Source organism: Haemorhous mexicanus, chromosome 1 (genome assembly GCF_027477595.1).
Source record: "Haemorhous mexicanus isolate bHaeMex1 chromosome 1, bHaeMex1.pri, whole genome shotgun sequence".
In the NCBI taxonomy this organism is placed as follows: Eukaryota; Metazoa; Chordata; class Aves; order Passeriformes; family Fringillidae; genus Haemorhous; species Haemorhous mexicanus.
This window is the reverse complement of record NC_082341.1, coordinates 120,122,774-120,150,200: the sequence shown is the minus strand read 5'-3', so window position 1 is coordinate 120,150,200 and position 27,427 is coordinate 120,122,774. Positions and strand designations below refer to the sequence as shown.

The 27,427-nt window shown below is 41.6% G+C and overlaps 1 protein-coding gene across 1 annotated transcript; it reads left to right on the top strand.

Moving 5' to 3' along the window:
* The first annotated feature begins 8,023 nt into the window (after nucleotides 1–8,023).
* On the top strand, nucleotides 8,024–26,093 carry BPNT2 (3'(2'), 5'-bisphosphate nucleotidase 2). Its single transcript, XM_059860963.1, has 5 exons — nucleotides 8,024–8,534; nucleotides 21,204–21,363; nucleotides 22,323–22,418; nucleotides 24,278–24,439; nucleotides 25,606–26,093. Exons 1-5 carry the CDS (start codon nucleotides 8,148–8,150, stop codon nucleotides 25,875–25,877), a joined length of 1,077 nt encoding a protein of 358 aa, XP_059716946.1. The 5' UTR covers nucleotides 8,024–8,147; the 3' UTR covers nucleotides 25,878–26,093.
* The last annotated feature ends 1,334 nt before the right edge of the window (nucleotides 26,094–27,427 follow it).

Sequence of the window (27,427 nt, the reverse complement as noted above, 5' to 3'; positions counted from 1 at the left end):
TTGATAAAACTGATGAAAAGCTCTCTGGTCAGGCCCAGCGAGTGGTGGTGAATGGAGTTAAATCCAGCTGGTGGCTGGTCACTACTAGTGTTCCCCGGGGTTCAGCAGCTGGGCCAGTCCTGTTTAATATCTTTATTGATAAATTGGATGAGGGGCACTATGCAGCACTACAGGCTGGGGCAGAGTAGCTGAAAAGCAACCCAGCAGAAAAGGACCTGGGGGTGTTGGTGAACAGCTGGCTGAAGATGAGCCACTGTGTGCTCAGGTGGCCAAAGTCATCCTGGCCTGTATCAGCAATAGTGTGGCCAGCAGGACCAGGGCAATGATTGTGCCCCCTTGTACTCAGCACTGATGAGGCCACACCTTGAATTCTGTGTTCACTTTTGAGCCCCTCTCTAAAAGGAAGACATTGAGGTGCTGGAGCATGTCGAGAGAAGGGCAACAGAGCTGGGGAAGAATCTGGAGCAGAAAGCCTGTGAGAAGCAGCTGACAAAACTGGGATTGCTTAGCCTGGAGAAAAGGAGGCTCAGCAGATACTTTCTCACTCTCTACAACTCCCCGAAAGGAGGTTGTAGCCTTTTCTACCAGGTAACAAGCAATCAGAAAAGACACAGTGGTCTCCAGTTGTACCAAGGAGTTTTAGACTAGATATTGGGGAAAAGTTATTTCCTAAAAGGTTGTCAAGCATTGAAACAAGCTATCCAGGGAACAGATGAAATTACCACCCCTGAAGCCTTTAAAGAAAATGTGGATGTGGCACTTAGGGACATGGTTTGCTGAACATGGCAGTGCTGGGTTAATGGTCAGACTCAATGATCTTAGAGGTCTTTTCCAAACTGACCCATTCTGTGATTTGATGATTCTGTAATTCTATCAATTGTCTTCGCACAAGACAAAAACTAGCATTATTTATATTAACAACAAGGTGAACCACTGACAATTTAATTAAGGGAGTATAGAAGATAAAAAACCAAGATATGGGTGTGGCAGAAAGGGAGAAGCCAAAAGCAACTAATTACCGTTGGTTTCAAGAAATGCTAGAGTTTGGAAAACCATAAAGCCTACAGTTCCATGGACATTGGGGCTGCAAAAGGCAAGCCAAGGGAGGCTGGCATTGCACCAATGTAAATTTTGAGGGCTTTTGCCAGGAGTGCTGAACCACCCTAGATTTTTAGATTGCCCTCTTCAAATACATTGTCTATGGGAATACCTGGGGTTTATTACTTCCTTTCCAGGTAACTGTCCTCAGATATTCAAAGAGCACAAGCTCTTTTCTTGAGGGCATTCACACTCTTTTGTGAAGCTATACTGGAGCTACAATATAGGAAGTGCAGGAGGCAGCTTCACAACACAGGACTTTATGGGCAATACTTAGGAGCCTACAAGTGTTCTTAACCCTCACTCTGAGCCCATGACACAACATAACATCCAGTTCCTTAGGACACAACTTCAAACATGAAAAAAAACAAATCTGCCGTCCAAAAGAGCAGTTTAACACTGAACCTGCATACTATGCCCAATACATTCTGTTTGCTTTGCTGGGTTAGTTTCCAGATGGATGAGCTTCCCAGTCTGCACGGAGGAGGTGGAAACACAGCTGGGGACACGTTGCAGAGAGATCAGGCAGATTTGGGCTTGTACCAAGCCAAGGTGGGCAGCACCACACAGGGATATAAACCTGCTTTGCTTGGCTTGGTTTGCAGAAGAGCTCCATGATTAGCTGTCCTGGAACAACTATGGGTAGAGGTGTACAGGGCCAGAAATAAGCAGTCATGTCTGGCAACAGAGAAGCAAAACCTCCCTTCAGCTGTGATTGCCACTCAACTGCTGAGGAACTGGCAGCACTCAGTGTCAATTCTGTAGGTTTCTGCAGTGCTGGAAGCAAGAGAATATTTTGGCTTGTTTTGGGTGCACAGAAAATCTGTGACCACCCTGGGAGGTGCCTCTGTTAACCAGCTTGGTGTCAAAATGAACTTCTGCCTAGCTGAGATGGTCTTACAATCACAACCCTTTCTGAAAGGCTCTGTTAAGTCCACCAGCAATTAAGCCCTTCAGGCAAAATACCAGACTTTTAAAGAAGACTCTCCACAAAGGTTTGAAATACAGTTTTTCACTGCCTTGAACTTACATCTCATCAATTCCTTTATAAATGGAACGGGTATCTCACACTAATAAATATTTCTAATTCATGTGTAAATGCTGTTCTAATTTGATACCATTTTTACTTACTTTATGTACTTTAACTTTCATGTACAAGGCCAGAAATTACTATCACGTCATTTACTATCACTCTTTTTCTTGGACGCCTAAACTTTACTCATGCTAAGTAATTTACTTGATCAAAGTGTAGGCTGTACTTGACAGCTGTCATAAAATCCCTTAATATTCCTGCAGTTTGATGTCTTCTCCACTGCTTTATTGTCAGCACAGCAGTTTCCTTGCTGTCACCAGCAGCTTTTTCTGCTTTCCTTGATTTTTATGACACTCTCCCAGACTGCTCTGTACGCCTTTCAGCGCAGTTCACGAGTGCTGGGCATTTCATAAGTTGTGATTTAGAGTCTTCACAGCCTTGGTATTCAGTTACCAGTGAAATTACATTTAACTCCCAAGCTGTTTACAATTCAAACAAAAGGATTTCTCTGTACAGCATCCAAACCCGACAAAGTTACAAGCACTCAAGCTTTTTGCACAAAGATCAAATGTAAAAAAATCTCCCTCCTCATATTTCCTTTGGTTGCAGTCTTCTGCATACCATATAGCTAAGCTTGTATCTACAGAGCCTCTTTTTATGTATCCCATAAGCTTTTACTGATAAGCTCGCTCTTCTAATCCTCTAAGGGTTCCATACAAATTCAGTCTTTTCCCTTCTAAACTTCTTAATTTCTTACTTATTCAGAAGATATTTCTACACTTGATTACTTAAAGACTTTTTTTTTTTTTCTAGAATAGCTCTTAAGCTTTGTACCTAACTGGCCTGTTAACAAATCTATCAAAAAAAGCTAAATTCCACTCTTTCCCATTTTCCTAAACCAGGCTTGACTGTACTCATAAGATGGCTTAAGGTCTTGAAGGAGCACATTAAAAATCTTCAGTTAGCTAAGTGCCAATCTGATTTATAAACCCTGTGTCCATGAAAATTTGTTCCAAACATTTTGGCTAACCGCTTTTCTATCAGATCAAGCAGAAGGTGCCTGTATCAGAATTCCCCAAACCACCCCACAAGTCCTTTTATGTTGCTTCCCACCCCTTGATTCCTGAGCTCACAGCACCTCGCTGCAGCTGCTTTTCTGCAAATCCAGGCTTGGACCATGCTCCTTTCCAGAGCCTCACCATAGACAGCTCTCTTCCCATCACACTTTGCATCTGTTTTCACCTTGGATGCCCTCTCCTGGGTCAGGCTCTTCCATTTTCCCTTAGGACTTCTCCTGAATCATAGGTACTGCATTCTATAATCTTGGCATTGCCATGAAGCCAGAACCAAGCCTGGCACAGAGCCACATTTGCTGCAAGCAGCATTCCCTGGAAACAGCTCAGTGCTCTGAGAAACTCATGAGAAAGAGTAGGCAGGAGGGCAAAGCAGTGTCTCCTGACAATCAGACAGCAAGGAGCTTTGCTGCATTGCTGCTGGCAGAATACCTCAGTATCCATGCTAAGCTGACCTGGAGGAATGCAGGAAACAGGCTCTGTACAGCTCATACTTGGGGACCGTGTATATCCATGAAGGCCCTAATTCTGGCAGTGTGACCTGCTGCAAGCTCCAGGACCTGGATCCTGTCCTAATGAGGAGCACAGATGCAATTCCCACCTGGATTTCAGATTATAACCCCTTCCTATATTTATATTTTACAGAATCACACATTTACTAGGGTTAGAAAGGACCTCTGGAGAACATCTATTCCAACTCCTTCTGCCAAGGCAGAGTCACCTAGAGCAGGTAACGCAAGCACAAATCCAAGTGAGAAATGACTCCAGAAAGGGAGATTCCACAACCTCCCTGGGCAGCCTGCTTCAGTGCTCTGGCACCCCCAGTGTAAAAAAGTCAAGGTGTAACTTTGTTTGTTTAAATTTATGGCCATTGCTCCCTGTCTTGTCACTAGGCACACTAGCAAGTCTGGCACCATCCTTTTGTCACCCACTTTTGGGATATTTATATATATTAATGAGATCCCTTCTCAGTCTTCTTATTTCTAGACTAAACAGGTCCAGCTCCTGAAGTCTCTCCTCATCCTCTACAGTAGCTCCTTGTCTTTCCTGAACTTTGGAGACCAGAACTGAACACAATATTGCAGGTGTGGCCTCACTAAGGCCCAGTAGAGGGGGAGGATCACCTCTGTTGACCTGCTGGCCACACTTATCCCAATGCACCCAGGATATTATTAGTCCTCCTGGCCTCAAGGGCACTGCTGGCTCATGGTCAGCTTGCCATCTGCTAAGACTCCCAGTCCTCTGAAAAGCTGCTCTCCAATAGGTCAGCTCCTGCCTGTCCTGGGGTTATTCCTCCTCAGGTGCAGGACCCTACACCTGCCCTTGTTGAACTTGACTAGTTTCTCTCTGTCCAACTTCCCTGCCAATCAAAATTCTGCTGAATGGCAGCCTAGCCTTCAGGTGTATTTGGAGCCATCCTTTCCCCACCAAGGAAAAGGAAGCACGACAAAGGAGGACACTATGGGGAGGAAACCTTTGAGAAAAGCTGGACTATAGGTACCTAGGAACTCTTCACTGGGATGCACTCTAAAATACAGACATTCATCCACCTTTTTTTGCCTTGTTCGGTCCACCTCCATGCTGCACACATTTTGTAACATTCTGCTTTTATTTTAGATAAAATAACATTTGATTTTACATTAAATAAAGTCTTTAATAATACCCTTAGGTTCAGTATATCTTTGCACAATCCTCTCAAGGCTCTCAGCCCTGCATGGCCAGACAGGATATAAGAAAGAGCTATCCATAACTGCCACTGCTGCTGCAAACAGGATTGGATGAGGTGGTATCACAAAAAAAATAACCAGAAAAGAACAGGAAATATGAGAAAAGAGAGAGAAATAAGGAAGAAACTAATTGCGTAAACGACAACTATGCTGCCCATACACATACACTGCTCCAATCAAATGCCCCGTGCAAAGGAGAGCTATCCCTTGCTGGGATAGTCCCATCCAAGGAAAGACCTTGGATGGGACTCTGTCATGGACTACCTTCCCGCACTGACAGGGAAATGTAGTGGCTGCAGCTGGTGCTGGCATTTCCACAGCAGGTTCCCCTCAGGCCCTTTTGTACCACCCAACAGCCATCTGCTCTCTCTCGGCCTTTCAGAAGCACAGACACAGCAGATCTTCTTCATGCACTGCAGACAAAACAGCTCTGAACCTGAGGGACTCCTTGTCTTTTCCACAGACACACTGCAACTGCAGACACAAAAACTGAGCACTCAGGAAGGTTGCCCACGAATGGTTTCATAACCTGCCAGAGTCACAGAGAAACAACTGCTGCAGCACAGCACTTCTGTGGCTGCTGACACACCCTGTTAACCTGCTTGCATGGCTGGAGCTGTGGAAGATGTAGGCATTGCCTGTTTCTCCACGAGTCAGCAATAATGCTGGCAAAGCAGGCATGAAAATATACTGCACTGTAAAGAACTGTTGACAAAACACTGCTAGCCTGGACAAGGATGGGAGCTCACTAGTTCATACATTCTTGCCATAGGCTCTAAAAGTCAGAGACACCGAACTCCCTGTGCTCTGGCACTCTCCCCATTCACAAAAGGAACATTTCCATTAGAATTTCTCCTTAGCCCTCATGTAAAGGGAAAAATCTGCTTTTGCTAATAACACGGATATATTTTTTTCCCACAAGCTGATTTCATTTTATGCCTACACCATGGTCTCTGGAAACTCATCTTACATATTGAAGCAATAAAGAAACCCTGCCTAAACTATCTTTATATCATCTGCCAAGAGCACTGTGCAAAGGTCTCTGGGGTGCTCTGGAGCCCAGGTGAAGCCAACAGCAGCCTGGATAAACATGAGGAACCTGATTTATGGAACTTGGGAAAACAACATGGAAAATGCCAGACTGCAATCTTTATAATGATATTGGTAATTACAGAGTAAGATTGCTACAGAGAAACAGGCTGAAAGCATATTGTCTATTGGTTGTGTGATTGCATTCAGTAATGAACAGTCTCTTCTAAAACCTGGCACAGATGGTACATACAATATCACAGAAATAAGGAGCCCTCTGTCCACCATCTTCTTCAGTTGACATTACTGTTAATATTTCCTATGTTTGCTGGAGGCATAAAAATGTAAGTGGCAGATAATAAATCCATTAATTTTCTACACCTTTGTAAGATCTTTGCAAACTTCAGTGGGACAAAAAGCCTAGTATTTTGCTTTTTTTCCATTAAGAAACCAGTTCACAAAGTTGCAGGTTTTCTTCCTTCTTCTGGGTTTCCTCCCCTATAGTGGAGTTTAAAATTCCTGTTTACTGAACACACACAAAAACTGTTACTGATAGCATCAGGCAGCATTTGCTGCCTAGATATTTTGCTCATAACTGACACAAGTCTACACTCTCTAAGATGAACCCTATATCACTGCACTGCTTCTTACCAGTCATTATTATAGGAAATGTTGAACTGTAAAATCAATGTTAAGGAAAATGCTCAATGTATCCTTTTAAGCTCCCATTCTGCCAGAGAAGCAACTGCAGAGAAAAAAAAAAAAAACAAACAAATAAAATCAACAATTTGCTTCTTAAAAGGAATGGGAAACTGGAAAGCATGGATGTTCTAGGTTTTGCCTAATAGCACATAAAGTTTAACCTCAGCATGGTTGGAGTAAAACCCAACTGCTGAATTCAAGTGAAATGCTTTCCCATTCCATGATTCTTTAACTTTCACTGCCTGCACATACACTTGTACTTCAGGGAGGGTGCAATCCTGCAGGACACTGTATATGTAACTATGTACATGTAGATGCCATTAAAATGGAAACGCAGAGGAGACTTTAGGGCACCTTCAGTTTGCGAGGCTGGTCTCAGTTTTGGTCTTTATCGTTTTCACATTCTTGGTTATGTAAGTCTAACACTTAAAAAAAAAACCAAAAAAAACGCCCAAGAAACCAGTTATAATGCATGATCCCTAATAATCACTTCTTCCCACAGTCACTGCCAAGATCTGTTCCTACAGCCTGTGTATCGACAAGATTGCTGCTTGAATAAAAAGCATTCAAACAATGCTGAATTAACATAGTTCTTTTATTTGTAATTTACCGAAAACTAATAAAAGGAATCAGAAATGAGACCAGAAAGAAATCAGAGACTCTTCCTACTTCCCACCCCAGATGTCCATCCTGGCTATGAAGTTTCACACTCCCCCAAAGCAACTGAGGTGCAAAGAAAAATACAAATTAAGACAGGTAGGCTTTTATCACATCACTTGGCTGAGGAAACAGTTGGATTTGCTTCATTTTACTGAATGAGAGGAATTCGTCGAGGAACGGAGGGGTAGAGAGTCAGAAACTTTCCGAACCACTATGACAGAAACAAGAATTTCTCAGCAATGATGCTCAGCACCGCTAACATTGCACCTTCAGAAATTTAGCAGCAGTTTATGCCAACAGCAATTTCCATCAGAAAACTCCCTCCCAGCGTGCCGGGCGGGTTCGGGCTTGGGCTCGGGCTCGGGCTCGGGCTCCGGCTTCGGGCTCCGGGTCCGGGTCCGGGTCTGGGTCCGGGTCCTGCCCGCGGGCGGAGCACCTCCCTCAGCGCTGCCACGGCGGGCTCCTGGAGCACCTGCTGCCGAGAGGGAGATGAGGAAAAAATCACCCCAAACCACAGAGCTCAGGAGAACCAGCGGGCGATGGACCGCGTGTGCTGCCATGGATGAGCAGGGCAGGTACCCGTGGGACCCGCCGTGCCCCTGCCGGCAGGGGCAGCGGCCGGGAGCGGGGTGCAGCGGGACATGCCCAGTGCGCGCGGCGGGCTCCGCCTCCGCCTGACCCGGATACAGACGGCGCTGCCTCCCGGCCGCGAGCGTGGAGCCGGCCCGGCGCCGCCGCAGCAGCAGCAGCTGCGGAGCGCAGTGCCCCGGCCGTGCCATGGGATTGTGGTGACTGCCGGCCCCGCCACCCGCCCGCCCCGCGGCCATGGCCCCCATGGGCATCCGCCTGTCGCCGCTCGGCATGGCCGTGTTCTGCCTGCTGGGGCTGGGCGTTCTCTACCACCTCTACTCCGGCTTCCTGGCCGGCCGCTTCGCCTTCTTCATGCTGAGCGAGCCGGCGGCCGGCGGGCCCGAGACGCCCCACGGCTCTGCGCCCGGCGGCGCCGTGGACCTGCGGGAGCTGCTGGCCGTGTCCGTGCTGGCCGCCGTCAGGGGCGGGGAGGAGGTGAAGCGGGTCCGCGAGGGGAACGTCCTCAACGCCAAGGCGAAGGGGAAGACGCGGGAGGGGGCCGAGGAGCAGCTGACCACCGGCGACCTCCTCTCCAACCGCAGGATGTTCTACCTGCTGAAGGGCGCCTTCCCCGCCGTGCAGGTGGGTGCCAGGCGCCCTCCGTGAGGCGAGGGCTGCTGAGGGCCCGGCGCTGGGACCCCGCTGTGGAGCCCCGGCGGCTCTCCGGTCTGTATCCGCCGGCGGGAAGCGCTGCCTCGTTTGCGCCTTTCCTTCCCCTCCCGCTGAATTTGTGGCAGTGCCACCTCACTCTCCTCGCCGTGGGTGTTGGGTTGCAGGGGAAAGAGTTGCAGCGTGTTGCAAGCGAAGCCACGCGAGGTGAAACAGTATCAAACAGTGCGGGCATGGTGGGATGGGGGAAATACCGGGTCTCGCTGTTGCGGATCATGAGCTCTGTGGTCAGGGATGCAGGTAATTGTGCAGCGCAAATTCCGCCTACGGTTGAGATGCAGAGATTAGGAGCGCCGTTGCTTTGGTGGTTATCCTTCCTGCCAGTTGTCCTTTCTGCCGTCAGTTGTGGGGAGAACCAGGGGCGGGAGCAGCGACTGAGAATTCGAGGCTTAGGAACATAGCGCTGTAATAACCGAGTGTTTAGCACTCGTGGCTGTGGGACAGCTGATAAGCATAGCTGTGTCAATACTGTGGATCACTGCCTACATGAGCAAAATGAGTTTACTTTGTTTCCAGAGGTGTACACCCTTCCTGATCTCCTTCCCTCCTGAAATCTGGGTCTAGCTCTTAAGGTTGCACCCTAAACTTTGAACCGTATTTTGAGGATTTTGGGGGTTTGTTGGTATTGTCGTTTCAATCAATGGGAACTTCTGTCTTTTGGTGTTAAATTCCTTAGCTTTTCATGGCCATTTGAAATGGATAGAATGCCCTAAATTTGGATCTCAGAAGTGGTGATTGCATGCTTCTCCTGGAGGGGTTGCGAGAAAAAGTAGCTAAGTCCAGTTTTTGGTTATTGAGTTACTATTCAAATTTCAGTAGCCGTTTTGAAAGTTCCATGGAAAAATATGTAGTTTTTTGTTTGTTGGTTTTTTTGTTTGTTTGTTTGTTTTGGTGGGGTTTTAAAGTGTTGTAAAGAACTTTTTGAATATGACATCTAGAGGAAACAGAAATTCTTCAATGTTTGAAATAAACTTGAGATGTGACTAATCTTCCTCTACAGAAAGATTATGCGGGTTCTGTTTTGAAGATTTCCTGGATTATCTGTTGGTGACAAGGCACCTTCACAGGCCCAGTGTTAAAGGAAGAAAAAGTATTGACCCCTGTTCTCTTGCATTATTCAGTGCCCTTAGAGATCTTGGCTTTACAGCTTAGCTGGCTTGAAACCTCTATGCTTTCTCCCCTTTCACAGACGGAGGGACTTCATTAATCTAGATGTAAGAGTTGCCTGTGCTTCTAGAGAAGGCTGTGGGTTCTGTCTAGGCTTGAAGAACACAGTGGACTGTGTATTGCCTGCTCTGTGGTCTCACGTAAACTTGCTCTGGAGCCTGGTATTCCTAGCAGTGACAGTCTGACTTATGTCTTTCTGGCAGAGGGTGTTAACTTTGAACATCTACGTTTAAAAAACCTGGGTACTCCCTTTTATTTTTCTCACAGGTGATGTGTGCTGCTAGTCTTTAAGAATAGATGGTACTTTTGAAAGTGCAGATGTGTTCTTAAAGGCAGTATAAAACTGAAAATGTGTGCATAGGTCTGTGGAACTGAAATACCAGGCATATGTCTTTTCTTTTTCCCCACTCTTCCTTAGACTGACTGAGCTTGAGCACTGAGATTATCTAGGATGAGTGTACTTGACAAATTTTTCAGGTTTGGAGTTATTCAGTCTGACAGATCAGCTGTGGGACATTAAGTATTCTAAAAACATGATGGGGATAATAACAGCTTACCTCATGTGGTGTTTAAAAAATACTCACTAAGCTGTGTATACACTGATAAGACATTTTGTCTCTTAAAGTCTGTGATGAAGGTGTATTCATAAACATTTGCCCAAACTAAAATAAAAGCTTTATTTTACTACTATATACATACTATGTGTGCTTCTCAGGTGTGAAGGCAAGGTATCATCTCAATCTACTAATCCTTCAAGTATAACTTCAGAGCAACCCATCTAAAACTGCAGCTCTTTCATGGCACAGAGCTGCTGAGTCTTGGTGTGAATATAAGGATTATAGAGGATTTTCTGAGGCAGTATAAATTGCATCTTGTAAGAAATATCTTCTTTATATCTGTAATCTTATCCCCCCCATACAGACTGACACTCCAGCATAAAAGATGCTGCTGAAGTCAAGTAAACCTCCTCTTCTCTCCTTGCTAGAGAAGATGACACTAATAAAAGATGTCAAACAAAAACTGCAATAATTCCAAGAGTAAGCTTATGCAAAATGCTGATTTTCTCACATGCTGAAGTTCTTGAGTTTAACAGGAGAACTTTGGTATTTAAATTGTTGCCAAATGCTGCATCCAGGAAGAAGATGAACAAGTACAAAACTAGGAGCTAAAATATGCCTGTAAAGCAAAGAAAATGGAGTTGTTCAGTCTGGACAAGAGAAGGCTCCTGTGAGACATTACAGAGCCTTTCAGTACCTGAAGGGGGCTGTAGGAGACCTGGAGTGGAGTTTTGTACAAGGGCATGTGTTGACAGGACAGGGAAGAATGGCTTTCAACTGGAAGAGAGCAGGTTTAGATTAAACATTAGGACAAAATTCTTTACTGTGGGAGTGGCGAGGCACTGGACCAGGTTGCCCAGAGAATTTGTGGGTGATGCTCCCTGGAAGTGTTCAAGGTCACGCAGGATAAAGCCTTGAGCAACCTGGTTTAGTGGAAGGTGTCCCAACCCGTGGCAGGGGGGTTGGAGTGAGATCTGGAAGGTACCTTCCAGCCCAAACCATTCTATTTCTCTGTGATTCTCTAAGAATAACTGTGGCTTTTCAATATTTCAAAATAACCAAGGGTAATAGTCATTCAACTGAAATAAACTTAAGTCAGTGAACAGCATTGTATTCCTTGTTTTGTCCTGCTGGACATAAAAAGGGAAAACATGCAAACAGTCTTTCTGAAGCAGATCTGAATCTCTTAAAGTGTGGTTATTAAGAGAAGATAAAAGAATTAGGCTTCTCACATGCAGAAGCTTAAATAAATCTGGGAGAAGCCTTATAATACTAAGGGTTGGGATTTATAAAAAAAGCCCTTTCAAAATCTGAGGGGAAAAAATCCCACAGTGTTTGCCTTTGTTCTCTTGAATAAAGGTATTGTCTCTACAGAGGAAGAGGAACTCCACTGCTGACATCAACTGCTCTGTTAGATATAAATAGATGCATTTGCATCAGTTCAGACTTCTCAAGACTATGTTAGGTAAGACCTAGGTAGGAGTGGCTCAATTGTTTTTTATCACTGTGTAGATTTAGTTTAGGTTTAGTGGTGGTGTTTTTATATCCCTCAGAAATAGACCTGGGAAAGATAAGGGGTAAATCACTTACTGCTACCTTGGGTATTACCCAGAGTTTGTGATTGCACTCAACATTCGGCAGTAAATGTTTGCATGTGTATTCCATGAAGCATCTTTGTACAGTTGATTTTAAAATATACTTAATGCTAAAACCTATGCATCACTTTCTCTTGGTGAAGTTCCCAACTGCAGTTATAGGCTTGAGGTGTTACTGCTCCTGCATTACCAATATGTTGTCCTCATTCATTTGTCATGCTAAGAAGGAGTTAAAGCTCTGATCCAGCAGTAATCATCCCCTCTACTGCTTTCATTTTTTATTTATTTTGTTTATCTTTTCTGGGTTACTTCTTTCCTGGGTGGTTCTCCATGCAGCCTTATTTATTCTTGTGCTGGCACAGTGGTGGTGTGATAAGGACTGGGCTGGGAATTAGGTGAGGAGATTAAGGAGATGCTTGACCCAGCCCTGCTGCTGAGGTGGGAGTGGACTGGGGAGGCATTCTTTACAAATTCAATGCTGGTATGTTCTGCTCAGAAGAGCTTCTGTGAAGAAATGATCTTATGATAGCAGGGTTTCAGCAGCATTACTTGCTAAAAGATCCCTCTCAGCATCATGCCTTAGGGTCTTACTCTTTTAATGTGGCCTGTCAATCTGGCCTATCAATGTCCAGATCTTGATAACTGATTGAATCCCAGGTAAAAATTTAACATAAATGTTATTTAAAAGAAAGGTTATTTAGGAATACCCTGGTTGACTTCCCACTACAGCCCATCTCCAGCACATCTGAAGGAGCAGCCCTGCTTGATCACAAAGGCAGGAATGATTGACAGCCTGTTCCTTAAACTTGTGTTTTGACCAGATTACCTCTTGTCCTCTGACTGGAAAAGCTAATTTTAGAGTGACCCACACAATTCTGCTACTTCACTGCTATGCTAGAGTTATGTTCACAGGATGCAAACTTCAGTCTTACTGGTCAGATTGTATTCTGCCCTACATTTTCATTTTGAGCTGTTTTGGCTTCTTTTTGTTCTAAAGTTGCACCAGCTATATCTCTTGTTTTCTAAAGTAAATACTAAATAGAGTTTCATCTTGTTCGCTCCCTTTTTTTTTTATATTGTGACTGTGGTGGAAATCAAGTCTTCTTCTGTCCCAGTCTTTTACTTTGAGCATCTTTTTTTGAGTCTTGTCGCTATTCTAAATCCAAATGTTCTTATGTCTGTTTCCCAGTTAAGACTGATGATAAATACCGCATTTCAAGCTTGTGCATGATAATGCTGCAATCAGTGCTTGAAATGAAACTTTAAGAACATGTCACTTTTACTTTGATTTTCTTCTAAATTAATCTGACTTTTGAAGATTGATGACTCCAAGCATTCCTTTTTTTATCATGCTATCTGAAGTACTGGGTTTCAACTCACTGTTTGCAGGCTTCTGATCAGAGTGCCAACTACCATACCTAAAAAACTGGAATTTCACCTGAGATGGCAAGCTCTGTAACTGATTCTGATTCTGTGTGAAAGATAGGTATATTAAAGAAGTAGGTTTAAAAAAGGAAATACTACTTTAACTTCAGAGGTATTGCACTTTAGTGAGTAGGTTCAGTAATTTGTCTTTTCATGTTGTGAGAATAGCCTTCTCAGGTCTTAGGGCTTTTAATATAGTTCATGTTCTTCTGACCCAGATGATCTTTGCAGAACCCACTGCCAGTGGGTTTCTAAGTAAAACAAGAAGTGTGAGTGTTAATCTGAAATCTCAGTAATAGGTGTTGTCTGGAGATGATGCATCTCCTAACATGGGTTCCAAATGATGCCAGATGACTTATGCCCACTCACTCTGCATAAAAATGAAGTTAGACTAACTTTGTGCTCTGTAACTTTTAGCTCTGTAACACAGAGCTAATGAGCTCTGTGATTATCTTCTCAGATGCAATTACAAATAATTTATTTGTAAGTTCTGCAACTCTTGTGACAAGCAAGTCATCTCATTCTCTTTACTAGACTTGGGTCTGTACAGAACTGTAATGGAGAATTTTACCATCTACTGAAACCACTTGTGTGAGCTAATGAGCAAGTGGCTTTATTTTCCTGGTCTAAAATTCTAGTTGTTTCTGCAGATTACCGGTGGAAACAGTGAATCCTGTGATCCATGCTGATTCCCTCAATTCCACTTTTGTTGTTTTCACCAAGCTCTATTCATTGTAAGTCCGTAGAAGCAGAGATGTCATTGGATATGTCTTTATCATTTATTAAGTCCTGTTTGTTTCAGTCTGCTTCCTGCTGGCTTAATGGCCAAAGTTGCCTAATGAGTTTTGATAAGCACTAATTGAGCTTCTTGACATTTAGACTTGTCCAGATTCTTTGCATATTCTGTCATCTTGTTCTTGCATTAAGTAACTTTTTGTTGCTAAAATAAACAAAGATGTAGTTGATGATAGAGGAAAACCTCTGTTTGCCCTAATTTAGGTGCCTTGAAAAAGGCATGTGTCCTTTTTCAGTGTTGTGATATAATTATAGAAATACTTGTTGTTTTCTGATCAAATCAATGGCCACATGAGACCAGTGGGTTTTATGCCTCTGATTATTTTATACATTTGTAAGATTTTATACCTTACACATTTATATACAAAAATGCTTTATAGTTTTAAACTTAATTAAAAGTTTGGACTTTAAACTTATAGTTTCTAAACTTAATTACCTTTTAATAAGTTGTTGGGGTTTTTTTGGGTTTTTTTAGAAAACCATATGATTCTACAAGGTCTTCTTTCCATTCATAATAAAATTGCCTTGCTAAAACTATGTAAATTGAACCTTGTCAAGAGGAACATTTTTGAGAGGCATGTAGATCGCCTGTAAATGCTTATTTTTCCTTTCTAATATGTTGTGGTAATCTAAGGAGGAAAAGAACCTTTTCAAAAGCAAGCAGCTGGCTTTAAAAATGTCAGTATATTGAATAAAATCAGGCTTGACTTTGTTTTTTACTATGCTGGGAAGGCTACTATTCAAATTCTTTAAAGCTTAAAGGCATTTTAAATTTACAAAAAGAAGTGGTACTTTGATTTCCCAGTTTGCATTCTTTTCAGAGTTAATTAACGCAGGCTTTCAAGAAGCAGTTTTCATTCACCAACCCCAAATTTAAAAGCTGGATGGAAAGGGGTCATGAATTGTCCTGGATGCAGGTGAGCTAAGTCTTGGTGTGATCTTGGTGTGAAAGCACACCCCTCTCTCTGTAACAGATTCTGGAGCCTTGTTTTGTAACCAGGGTAGGTTAGATATTTTCCTCAGATACTGGAAATAATGGTGCTTTGAGTGCTTTTTCTCTCCTGGAGAGTGCTCTGCTGTTGAGCATATTGATATGTCCTGACTTGTCTAGTGGGTGTTTACATTTAGGGTTTTGGCATTTGATTCCTTCACAGCATTTGTGTATGTGCAGATGCTGTGAGAAGCTGAGACAGCTTTCACCTCTGATACATTTGAGGAGGAAAACAGAGAAGCAGAGCCAATGGAGGCAAAACAGTCAGTTTTGCATGGTGAGTATAGGATTGCTCTTTGGTGCAGTACAGCAGCAGGGGTTGAAGGGGTCTCTTAAGTGGGGGAAATCCCAAAGATTGCTTGTTGAACCCCTCTCCTTGGAGTTGAGACATCTCTGAAGCACAGTCACATAAGAGCAAATCAATTACAGTCCCATGCAGCTACCTCATAGGTCAGTATACCTTCCAAGATGGGTAGTTGTGGGTATTGTGGAGTCATAAAACAACTTATGTCGGAAGGGACCTTAGAGATCATCTTGTTCCAACTACCCTGTCATAGGTAGGAATGCCTTCCACGAGACCAAGCTGCTCAAAGCCCCATCCCGTCTGGTCTTGAGCACTTTGAGGGATGAGGCATCCACAGCTTCTCTAGGCGATATGCTCCAGTGGCTCACCACCCTTACAGTAAAGAATTTCTTCCTAAAAGCTAGGCCAAATCCATCCTCTTTTAGTTTGAAACTATTTCCTCTTGTCCTATCCCTATCTGCCCATGTAAAGGGTTATTCTCCCTCTTTTTTTATATGCACAATTTAAGTACTGGAAGGTTGCCTTTAGGTCTCCCAGGAGCCTTCTCTCTTTTCCAGGTTGAATAAACCCAGCTCTTAGCATGTCTTCATAGGAGGGATGTTCATCCCTCTCATCATCTTTGTGGCCCTTCTCTGGACCCACTCTAACAGTTCCACATCATTATTATGGTGACGACTCCATACCTGGTTGCAGCACTCCACGTGGGGTCTCACCAGGGCAGAGGAGAGGGGGAGAATTGCTTCCCTCCATCTGCTGGCCATGCTGGTTTTTTTGATGCATCCCAGGAGATAGTTGGCTGTCTGGGCTGTGAGCACACATCCACAATAAATCCCAAGTGTGTCTCTGTTATGCTGCTCTCAGTGAGTTCCCCCAGTCTGTACTCATGCCTGGGATTACCCCAAACCAGGTGCAGCATCTTGCACTTGGACTTGTTGAACTTAGAGGTTCTCATGAGCCAGCTTCTCAAGTTTGTCCAGTCACTCAGGACAGTATCCCTTCCTTCTGCTGTATCAAGTGCACTGCTTGGCTTGATGTCATCTGCAAACTTCCTGAGGGTCCATTTGATCTTACTATCGTCATTGATGAAGATATAAAAGAGTACCAGTCCCAAATCCCAAAACGGAGCCTTGAGGGAGACCATCACTGACCTCCATGTGGACATACAAGTTGTTGACCCAAACTTCCTGGCTGTGTCCATCCATCCAATTCTTTATCCATTGAATAATCTTTAAATCCATGTCTCTCCAATTTGAAGATAATGACGTCATGTGGGACCCTATCAAAGGCCTTACAGAAGTCTAGGTAGGTGACACCAGCTGGTCTTGGCACCCTTGTCAGCTGTTGCAGTCACTCCATCTAGAAGGCCACCAGGTTGGACAGACATGAACATGAACTCTTAGTGATTGCTCTAGACATTAGTACAAAAGGTATGTGTAATTATCAAGTATCGTCCACCATCCACAGAGGACATCTCTCAGTCTCTCAGAAAGATGGTGTTGAAATCACTGTTGGTTTATTGCTTGCAAATGTTTGCATTTGCTTTTGTCTCTCCACTTCTTTCCTCCATCTCATGTTGGGTGGATACAGGTGGCAAAGTTGAGTCTTGGGCATGCATGATCATGATCTTGGGCACAATAATCACTGGTGAAGTGGCTGCGTAGGTCATGCAGCAACAAATTGGTTGTGCACTAACAAAGCAAAAACAACCACCTATTAATGTTTTACTAATGTTCCCCTGTGCACACTCCAGGCTTTCAGGCCTCCAGGCTTTTAATTTCCTTAGTCCCATTTAAATCAATAGACTTATCCATTGAGCTATAGAATCAGAATAATGTGGGTTGGAAGAGATCTTTAAAGGCTATCTAGCCCAACCTCCTTACAATGGGCTGAGACATCTTCTACTCAGTCAGATTGTTCAGTCTCAGGATCTCTAGCTGGTCAGAGTGACCCCAAGAAATATTAAAAAGTCTCTTTTCCCAGCCTGGCATTTGAAGAAGTCAGAGCTCTTCATTTCTAGGTCTCAAGGTTGTTTATTGTATCTTATCTATAAAATATGTTCTCCTGTCCAGCCGAGGTCTGCTCAGCAGACAGTCCGAGGCACTCTGCCTGCCCCCGGGGCAGTGTTATGCCTTTATACTAAAAACTACTTATACAATGTTTACAGTTACTTTCCAATACCTATCACCCATGTTAGACAGCGAGCTTTTACTCTAAACCAATCTAAAAGAGCCAACATCACAACAGAAGATGGAGGCCAAGAAGAAGAAGAAGGAGAAAGGCTGGACACGCCCCGATTCCTCCATCTTGCCCCCTGAACCCCTATTCTAAAAACCCCAAAATCTACTTTTTCACCCCATGATAAATTCACTGTCATTCTACTTAAACTGTTGTGGCTTGTAATCCTTCATATAAAGGTTGGTAAGCATTTTTTTCCAAGGGCTAAATCAAAGGCACAGGGGTCTTGGGCCCTGTGCCAAGGTCTCTTAGCCCCTTGGGCAGGGTCTCGAGCCCTCCAGGGCAGCTAGAGGTATTTCCTGGGCTCCCACAGCTCAGAGCCCCATCCAACCTGACCTGGAACACTTGACAGACAGGGCATCTACTGCCTTTGTGGGAAATCTGTTCCAATCTCTGTTTATGAAAGGTAATACCTGAAATACTCTTATGTTCATATTCTGATTGGTAAATGTTAACTTTTCTTGTTACCTGAACTCTGTGTGGGGATGTTGTTTTGGTTTTTTGTTTTGGTTTGGTTTTTTTCAGTTTGAGTAGCTTAATTGGTATTTTTATAATATGGGTGTGATATTATTTGCGTTGTGCTTGTTTTATTTTCTAACGAAACAGCCCTAAAATTTGGATTTCAGAGGATGTGTGTTTGCATATATTTTTTTCACTTTAACTTACCTTTTGTGGGTGAATTCAAAGGGAAAACTACAGTTATGTTCCACTCTTTCAGACCAGGAAAAAGCCTGAAGTTGTGCACCATGCCAGGGAGAGCTAGCTAGTATTCAAGCAGGCTTTTTGGCTGATAAGCTGCCACAAAGAGAGCATGAAGTGCTTTTAGGGACTGAACCAGCACAGGACAGGGAGCCACTGTGAGGTTCCCTGAAGTCTTTGGATGGCCAGGACTGTTAGCTATTCAGAACACTGCATTTATGCAGACAAGTTTGTGGTACATTGGAGTTGCTTCCTGTGCTCCTGAACAGATCTATGTTCCAGTCACCAGCATGCTGGACAGGAGTGTTCTCTGTGCAGAGGTTTCTGAAGGCTGGAAACACCTGGCTATTTTGGAAGGCACACTGTGGACTGATCCTGGTATTGGTGTTGAACCTCTGCTGCTGGGTCCCATGAGCAGCATCCCTCATTTGTTATGGAATTCCTGCACCTTACAGGCTGGTTTTGGGGAAGCTCTGTACTGGTGAGATGCAGCCAGACTGCCTTATTTAGGAAGTAATGGGGGGTTTTTTTTGTTGTTGTTGTGGTTTTTTTCTTTTTAACTTTTCAGCAGTATTCCATGCACTGATTTACATATATTTTATTAAACCTTTGTGTTTGATGCAGTTCTTTGTGAGGAGGGCTTTTGCTTCAAGCATAACTGGGGAAGACTGCCAAAATGTAGTTAACCTTCATGTCAGTGCTCAGCTTCCAGAACTTCCCCAGATGGACTTTTACACCTTACAGCTGTTAGGCAATGGCAATTAACCCCAGAGTGTCTTGTTGAAATAAGGTCTAGTGCCTGAAATATGTGGCCTTGTCTGTCTTTCTACGATAGCTACTCCTAATTTCTGAGTGAGGATTTGGGATTGCGGTGGACTATATATCTGTATTGCTTGAGAAAAGTTTAAAGGGTAGGGGTCTTTGGAGGCTGCCAGCAAATGAGATGACAAATAGGAACATGGACTTAACATAGAGGCATGTTTTCCAGGTATATTCTCCTTCATTAACAAAAAGAAAAAGGAAAGCAGGAAGATAAGAGAAGTTTTAAGGGTTGGTGAGCCCCTCTTAGGCAAATATTCAGCCAAAGCAACAGAGTAAATGGTCATATGAATGGAAGAATGAATGACCCGCTTTGGGATTTGTTTTTTGTGGGTTTTTTTTTACTTTCTTCAGATATCTATGCAACCTTATCCCTCTTTCCCCAGTTTTTTTTCTAGTGGAATAATCATGTCTGTTGAGAGAGACTCCTCACAAGCATTATAAATGCTGCAGTGTCGTGGTCACTGCTACAAAATCTGAGCTAGTAGGTGGTGTTTCTCTGAAAACAGTACCTTTCAGATAGTTTCAGGCTTTACATTCTAGTGTACTGTAACAACAGGTTTAACAAGATATTCTTCCTTTTGCGCATTGGTTCCAACCCCTTAACTTTGTGGAGGCCCCTTTCTTCTATTGAGGAAATGTTTTTTTTATGATGGTATGTCATATGCTGTTGTGGAACTTAGACTGCCCAGGGGCTATGTTGAGACTGCCAAGTCTGTGGAACTGCTCATCTTGACTTAGCAGGACTGTTTTCCCTAGGGGAAAATGCAATCATCAGGTTTATTGTATAGTGACAGATGTTTAATTTGTAAATGTCACGGCAACTTCAAGAGCTCCATGTTTGGCATGTAATGCTTCAAATACTGGTTTTACGTGAGAAGACAGCTATGATGTATGGCTGGAGTTGCTGCGGTTCTGCTTCCTTTTATTTTGAGTTCTCTTGGAGAAAATGGCCTTAACCCTTGGCTGATACCCTGTTACAGTTGAGGTGTGTGTGATGCCTTTTCTTGTCATGATGTGAGTTTTGTAAAAATCCTGCTCATATAAGATCTGTCACAGTCAAATGTAGTCTGATAGCTCCTTCATTTTCATTGTCTTTCCATGTCACTTGCCTACAACTTTAGAGACAACTGTGTCTCTGGTCATCCAAAAATATTGTGTGACTGCAGTCACAAGACATTGTGTTGGGTTTTGCAGTAGATTACTCCATTCAACAGTTTGGTTCTGTGTGCTCCACTGTCAGGCCAAACTCTGCTTGATATACTGAAATGCCCTCTGGTGTGGAGTAAAGTTCATTAAGCTAGGTAGCAGCTTAATGAACAGACAATAGGCTTAAATCTGACTTTTGACTGCTGTTAATAAATGTTCTTCATGGGCCATCTTAAGCCCTTACCTCAACCTACCCTAAAAATGGGTATGGGATGTTACTTACTTGTTTGTGAAATAAATTTGTCTGACAGTTGTGTAGTGGTTAAATTCAACTGAGCTGCTTAAACTTCTACTTGTAGCTCAGTGCTTGCAGCAGGAATATATACCAAGATTTCTTCTTGTCCAAGTCATGCAGAGTCTGCACAATATCCAGTGATAGTATATCTCTGCATTTCCATATGCTTCTACTGGTTTGTATAAATTGAATTTTAAACCCCCTAATGTCTGTGTACTGTATGATTCTCCGGAGTCAAATGTTCTGCCTGTACTACTTGAAGCAACTGCATTTAAATACTGATTTAAAAAAATGTGATTCATACTATGGGGATGTTCAGTAGGGAGACCTGCAGCCAAAGCAACAGTGTCCAGCTGTGGTGTGGTTCACAGTAAAATTCTGCATTGTGGTTTTGCATTTCTTGTCACATGACTGTAATAATTAAAAAAAAGAAAAAAAATTCCTGTAATTAAGGTGAAGGAAGAAAATGTGAGCAAGCCTATAATTTTCCCAAGTGCCACAGTTACTGTATCTGATATGTTAATACAACTACTTTTGTTGTCTCACCACAGATAAATTCTGAGGAGCGGGTTGATACAGCTGATCAGGAGACAGTCTCCTGGGATCACAGTATTCCTGAAGACATAAAGCAAAAAATACAGCCTAAAGAGGTGCCAGCAGAAAGTGTCACTGTCTGGATCGATCCCTTAGATGCTACACAAGAATACACAGGTAGCTGATTCTTGTTGACAAATCATGTGTGTAATTCTGATGTTTGCCTTTTACACTGGAGACAAGATAGTAAGTATTTAAAAGGACATCTCTTGTTAAAGTGTCTTATGTCAAAGTTAGCATGATTTAATAGAACAGATTGCATCATGAAATCTCTGTAGTTCTCAACTCACAACATTTGCTTTTATATATTCCAACTCTGAAATTACTTTGGTATCCTTACAACTAACTAATTGCTGTAATAAATGGTAACTGTCAATTATGGATAGTACTGGAATTACACTTGTCTTTGTTTTAGTCATTACTGTGGCAACTCTAAGTATCTTAGATTTTTGGTTTTGTTTATTTAAAGGGAATACTAAGGAAGTATCCTATTTACCTTGATATAAGAAATTTTTTTTTGTCATTTTTCAAAAAACCATGCATAATTCAGTCTTTCCCCTTTTCAAATGTTTTAGGATGTCACATAAGCAGTTCAAGGCAATCCAACTAAAATTCTTGCTGAAAAGTACTAGGGAACAACTAAAAAAGTGGGATTTTTTTTTTTTTTTTTTGTGACTATGTAATTGATACAATTATCCTTTCCAGTGGATGTTCTTTGGTTTTTGAATTACCATTTTTGAGCCAATAGAGAATAGATCGTGAGGCAGAGAAGGGAGAATGGAGGGGCACAGTTTGCCATGAAAACACGTGTTGCATAAGACACAGCTGTTAGCATTAGATGTGGTAGGAGTGTAGGTTACATCTACTGAACAGGAAAAATTGCTGGAAACCTGAAAAGTTTTCAAAGTCTTTTGAAAACTGAAAGGTTATTTGAAGATACATTAAAGTTACATAACTGCAAGAGGCAGAATATAGACTAGTCTTCAGAGAATAATCTGAATAATCTCCTGTCTATTTTCCTTTTGAGTTCTTGCCATCTGATTGTAAACTTGCTCACTTTCTTGTTTTGCCCACAGAGGATCTTCGACAGTATGTCACGACCATGGTTTGTGTGGCTGTAAATGGTAAACCAGTAATAGGTGTGATACACAAGCCCTTCTCGTCATACACAGGTATCTTTATGCCTTCACATATTTCCATGATCGTCAGTCATAGGATTAATTGAAATATAATGTTTGAGAGAACATCTTTAGGTATAAGCAAGAAAATAGCAGCGAAAAATAGCAGCAAAAGGGCACTGCAGCAGACCACGCTATTAGAGCTGTAGATGTGTTCTCTGCTGTAAAACCACAAAGGAAAATGCTGCCATTGTTTAAAATAAAAATAATGCATTTAGAACAAACTAACTGAAAATATTTTAAAGAGCTAAGATCCCTTCAATTAGAGTGCTTATTGCAAACAAAAAAAAGTTAAACCTACAAATACTGACCAGTTTGATGTGTGCTTTTAGTCTTAGCAAAAAGAATGCTTTGCTCATTTAGCAGAATACCTTGGATCTGTGATAATATACCCAGGAGCTGCTGTGTATTCAGTGTGAATAAAAAAAAAGATTGAATAAAGATCTTGATGGCAACTGTTTGAGTGTAACAGGCAAGACTGTCTAGCATAGCCTTATTGATTATCTGACATGTTTTTAATGCCACAGCTGTGAAATAATTAATTAATTTAGTATTAATGATGTATCAGCGAGCATTGCTGCAAGTATGGCAATTTGCATGCACTTCTGAAAGCTTCAAAGTAGTTTAAGTATTCATGTCTTACTGTGTATTTAAAACAGGAATTGCTGTTTACATTTTCCCTTAGGCTATACTGACCTCTAGAGTTCTGAAGTTTTGCAGTAGCTCAGGAACAAAAACTAAGTTTGAATAAATGCATTTTGTATTTGTTTTCCTTTTTTGGCCCTAAAACACTGAACACTCAACATTTTGTGCTAAATATTTTGATGTCTATAAATATGAATTTAATTACCAGTCACTTAAGTATGTACTATATTCCAATATGCTTCAAGAATCTTGGAGTTTTGGGAAAATATTTTTTTAGGCATCAATAACTATCTGAAGAAATGGGTTTTTAGCATTGGAATGTTGAGAATTTATCTCCTTTGATAATAGTGAAGTGTGCAATGTACAGATAGGGAATCAGAGGAGATGCAATGAATTCTGTCATTCTGTGTGACAAGTATTCGTTTTCCAAGCTGGAAATACCGATGTGTTTTGAGTCAGATTGTTCCTAATACTACCACACAAATACAAAGCAATAAAGGGCAGTCAGCATTGTTATTACACAGAGCTCAGTCCGTTGCCAAACAATCTGGTTCTCTGCTGAGATGAAATTGCTGGGTAGTTTACTAAGTAAATGTCAGATTAATGGTTAGGGGATACCACCTACCGAGCTAGGCTTTGAACTTCACAATGAAATAAGTGGGAAGTTGTGGATTCTAAATTCTGTTCTCTGAAACACAACATCAAATATTTTTCTTTGTAGCACTATCCTCCTGAGCTATTTCCTTCTTTAGCATTACTATCCTTCTGAACAAAATTACTTCACAGCATTTTTAGTATCTGTTTTAAAGGGTAGTGGGGCTTTTTTTTTCTTACATAAAAACATTGTCTGAGGAAATACTGGATGTATTTTTGACTAGGAGCCATTCTTTTAACTTTGGTGGCTTTCCAATTGCAAATTCTAAGTATTAACTGCTTGGGACTTTTCCTTCTTATTCTGTTTTTTGGAAGTATTACACAAGAACAGTCAGGTTTGGGATAATGCCATATGCACCAATGTGTGTGTGGCCTTTGTCACTTCCCTTGTATGCACCCCATCCTCTCTCAGCCCTAACTATCTCTCTTACAGTACTGAGAGATATTCAGTCAGAGGCATCAATTACATATTGTTATATAAGTACCCTTTTATCCTCACACTTAACAGAGATTGTCTTTTGTAAATCTGAGTAGAATTTTTGTTTCTCTTGTAGCTTGGGCAATGGTGGATGGTGGGTCAAATGTAAAAGCTCGTTCCTCCTACAACGAGAAGACTCCAAGGATTATTGTGTCCCGCTCCCATGCAGGAAAAGTTGAGCAAGTTGCACGGCAGACATTTGGAAATAAAACTGTGATAATCCCTGCTGGTGGAGCAGGTTTGGTTCTTTAAGCATCCTATCCATTTTATTGCTTCTTAATATTTTAATGATGTAGCCGTTACTAGACAAAAGGGTGTACTGTGGTGTCTTCTCTTTTTCCTTTTGTCTTTAGATCTTGACATCACTGAAAGCAAACACTTTACAATAGGGACAAAGTTTTTTCTGTATTTAGAAACCTACATGCAAACTTGATTCAGACTTCAGGCTGTTCACAAGTTAGTGTGTTACTGAGTCTAAGCCTAGGCCAGCAATGCTGTTGTGGTCCTTTCATTGAAACACACTGATGTGTGTTCATGGAAGGCACTGATGCCTCAGTGGGAGAAAAAGTGTTGTGTGACCACAGGCACAATCATGGAAGAGAATTGGTTGGTTGTTAGTTAGCTATTAGTATGGTTGATTTAAAAAAAAATTAAGAAAAGGGCCATTAAAATTTGCTATTGTTTATTGCATTCATGTCAAAAGAAGAAAATTAGTATCTGTAAAGTCCATTTTTATCTACCTAATACTCAATTTAAAGGAATTTTAAAATACTTTTTACTTATGCAATGTCCTTGTGTATGTTACTGACAGAACATAAATGGGAGGCACTAGGCTTTTCTTCCTTATTTTCGCAGAAATGTATCTTTCTGTGTCTTTAATGTGAAAAGCCAGAGTTCCCTTACAGATTGTTTAGTCAAGAAGTTCTTGTATTGCTTCTTGGTAATGACTCTAAATGACAAAGAAAGAAAGTGAAAGTTTAACTGATTATAGCAGGTCTTGTCCAGGGCTTGACTCTGTTTAAGAAGACGAAGAAATGAACAGATTAGTGAATCAAGAATATTGCTGAAAGAGTTGAAAATTTGAAAAAAATCCATAAAAGAATGGATACTGTTTTGAGCAATTACTTTGTAGTGCATAATGAATAATAAAGGGGAATGCCCTTTGCTGATTTACTTTATTAAAGAGTGGTGTATTCATCTTCCTTCTATTGCAGCAAAAAGCCAGGGAGAAAAAGATAGACTTGAGCATGATATAGAGATTGAGAAATTAATGAGTAAGCATAAGAGCAGAACTATATTTGGGTGTCTGGTCTTCTTTTAATGTGTTTTGACAGGAAAGCTTTGTTTAATTTTTTTGTTTGTTTGTTTGTTTGTTTTACCTTTTACTCTGCCCATTTCTTCTAGGTTATAAAGTGTTGGCCCTCCTTGACGTGCCTGAAAAGAATCAAGAAGAAGCTGACGTGTATATCCACGTCACCTACATTAAGAAGTGGGACATATGTGCTGGAAATGCAGTGTTGAGAGCTTTGGGTGGCCATATGACTACCCTGACTGGTGAAGAAATTAGTTACACTGGCTCAGATGGCAATGAAGGAGGACTTATAGCCAGTATCAACATGAACCATAAAGCACTAATTGAAAAACTTCCAGATCTGGAAAAAACATCGCACAAATAAGCATGACTGGTGGAGAAGTACAAGTTGTACTTTTGTAGCCTCCAGATGCTCTGTCTGAAGAAGCAGGTGTGAAAACCTGCTGGAAAAGATGCACAGCAAAGCAGTTTGGTGTGGGTTTGGGGACTATATCTTGCATTGGGTTTTGTCAGTGGTGGTATTTAAAAAGAATAAAATAATAATAATAATTGAAAGTAGGAAGGGGACGATGGTCTCACACATCAGTTTCCATGTTTTATTTTTTTCAGACTGTTTTCATGCAGTTCTTATACTCAAGGTGCATTTACCATATATATTGGTGAGCATAGGTGAACTAAAGAAAAATCCAATTATTTTTGGTAAAATAACCTAAGTATTTCTCACAGGAATTTCTTGAAATCTTTTACATCTTATTGTAGTTTTAGTGATTCCATAATAAATTAGGTAGGAAAAAAAGCTTGATTTTTCTAGGCATCTGAAAACTGTAAACAGTTTATCAGGAATCATGACCTTGTATTTTGTATCCCCTGAATGGAAAGCACAAGAAGGTTGATTCAAATCTATATGCAGCAACAGTTTATCTTTGACAGTGTGGCACTCTCTGCTTTTTAAGAGAAAAAAGGAAATGTTTTGTGACTTCTTTCCTGAAGATGTAAACCAGTTTTAGTTTGGGCAGGTTGTGAATATCGGTGTTTTATTAATCAGTGTAATTATTTCCTTATACCTTTTTAAAAGAAGGCAGCATTTCCTTGTATAGTTTTTAGCAGTTACTTCTTGTCCTTGATTTCTGCAAGCAGTGTTGAAAATGCATGATAGATTTTTCTCTAATGTAGGGCTTGTTCATCATGTGATATTTGTGCCTATAGAAGCAGCCTCTTCCTTCAGTACCTGTTATTTTGTTTGTTTGGGTTTTCTTTCCATTGGACAGAGTCATAGGGAATGAGTTTTACAGAAATAGTAGGTTGACTGGTTAGTTTCATTTCCAACATAAGATATAAACCAGCACTTTTTCTACAACTCCAGAAACAGCTTTGTCTTTAGCTTGCAGCCCACTCTTTGCTGCAGAAAGCTCTTCAGCCATTCCAAGCAGCTTGTGCTTATTGGTTTGTGGTACTTTACAGTGAGAGAAGGGACTGTTGGAATTTGAATCTGCTTGCGCAAGTTTGAAGAACATGTGGCATGTGAAGTACAGCAGGGTCTGCAAAACTTTACTGAAAAATGTTCTTTGCAATCTAGTACATACAGAACAGAATTCAGGTCCTTTGATATCAAAATGACAATTTGTTGTACCTCTAAAAGTTGTGGACTTCTATCTCCAAACATGTAACCATCTGCATTGTTGTTCTCTACATCCCCCTGAAAGATTTCAGAAGGTTAAAATATATGTGTTATTTGAATTATCAGAAAATAAGCTGCCCATCTCTCCTCAAGAATGCTAAAATTATAAGTTAATATAGATGGTTTCTGTTCAAAGTTTGTTCAGTAAAGGCTTAAGCTGCTTGATCAAAACCCTTAATTCTTTAATTTTGACTTCTTTCATATTGTTAATGAGAACTGCTGTTCTGATTAAAAAG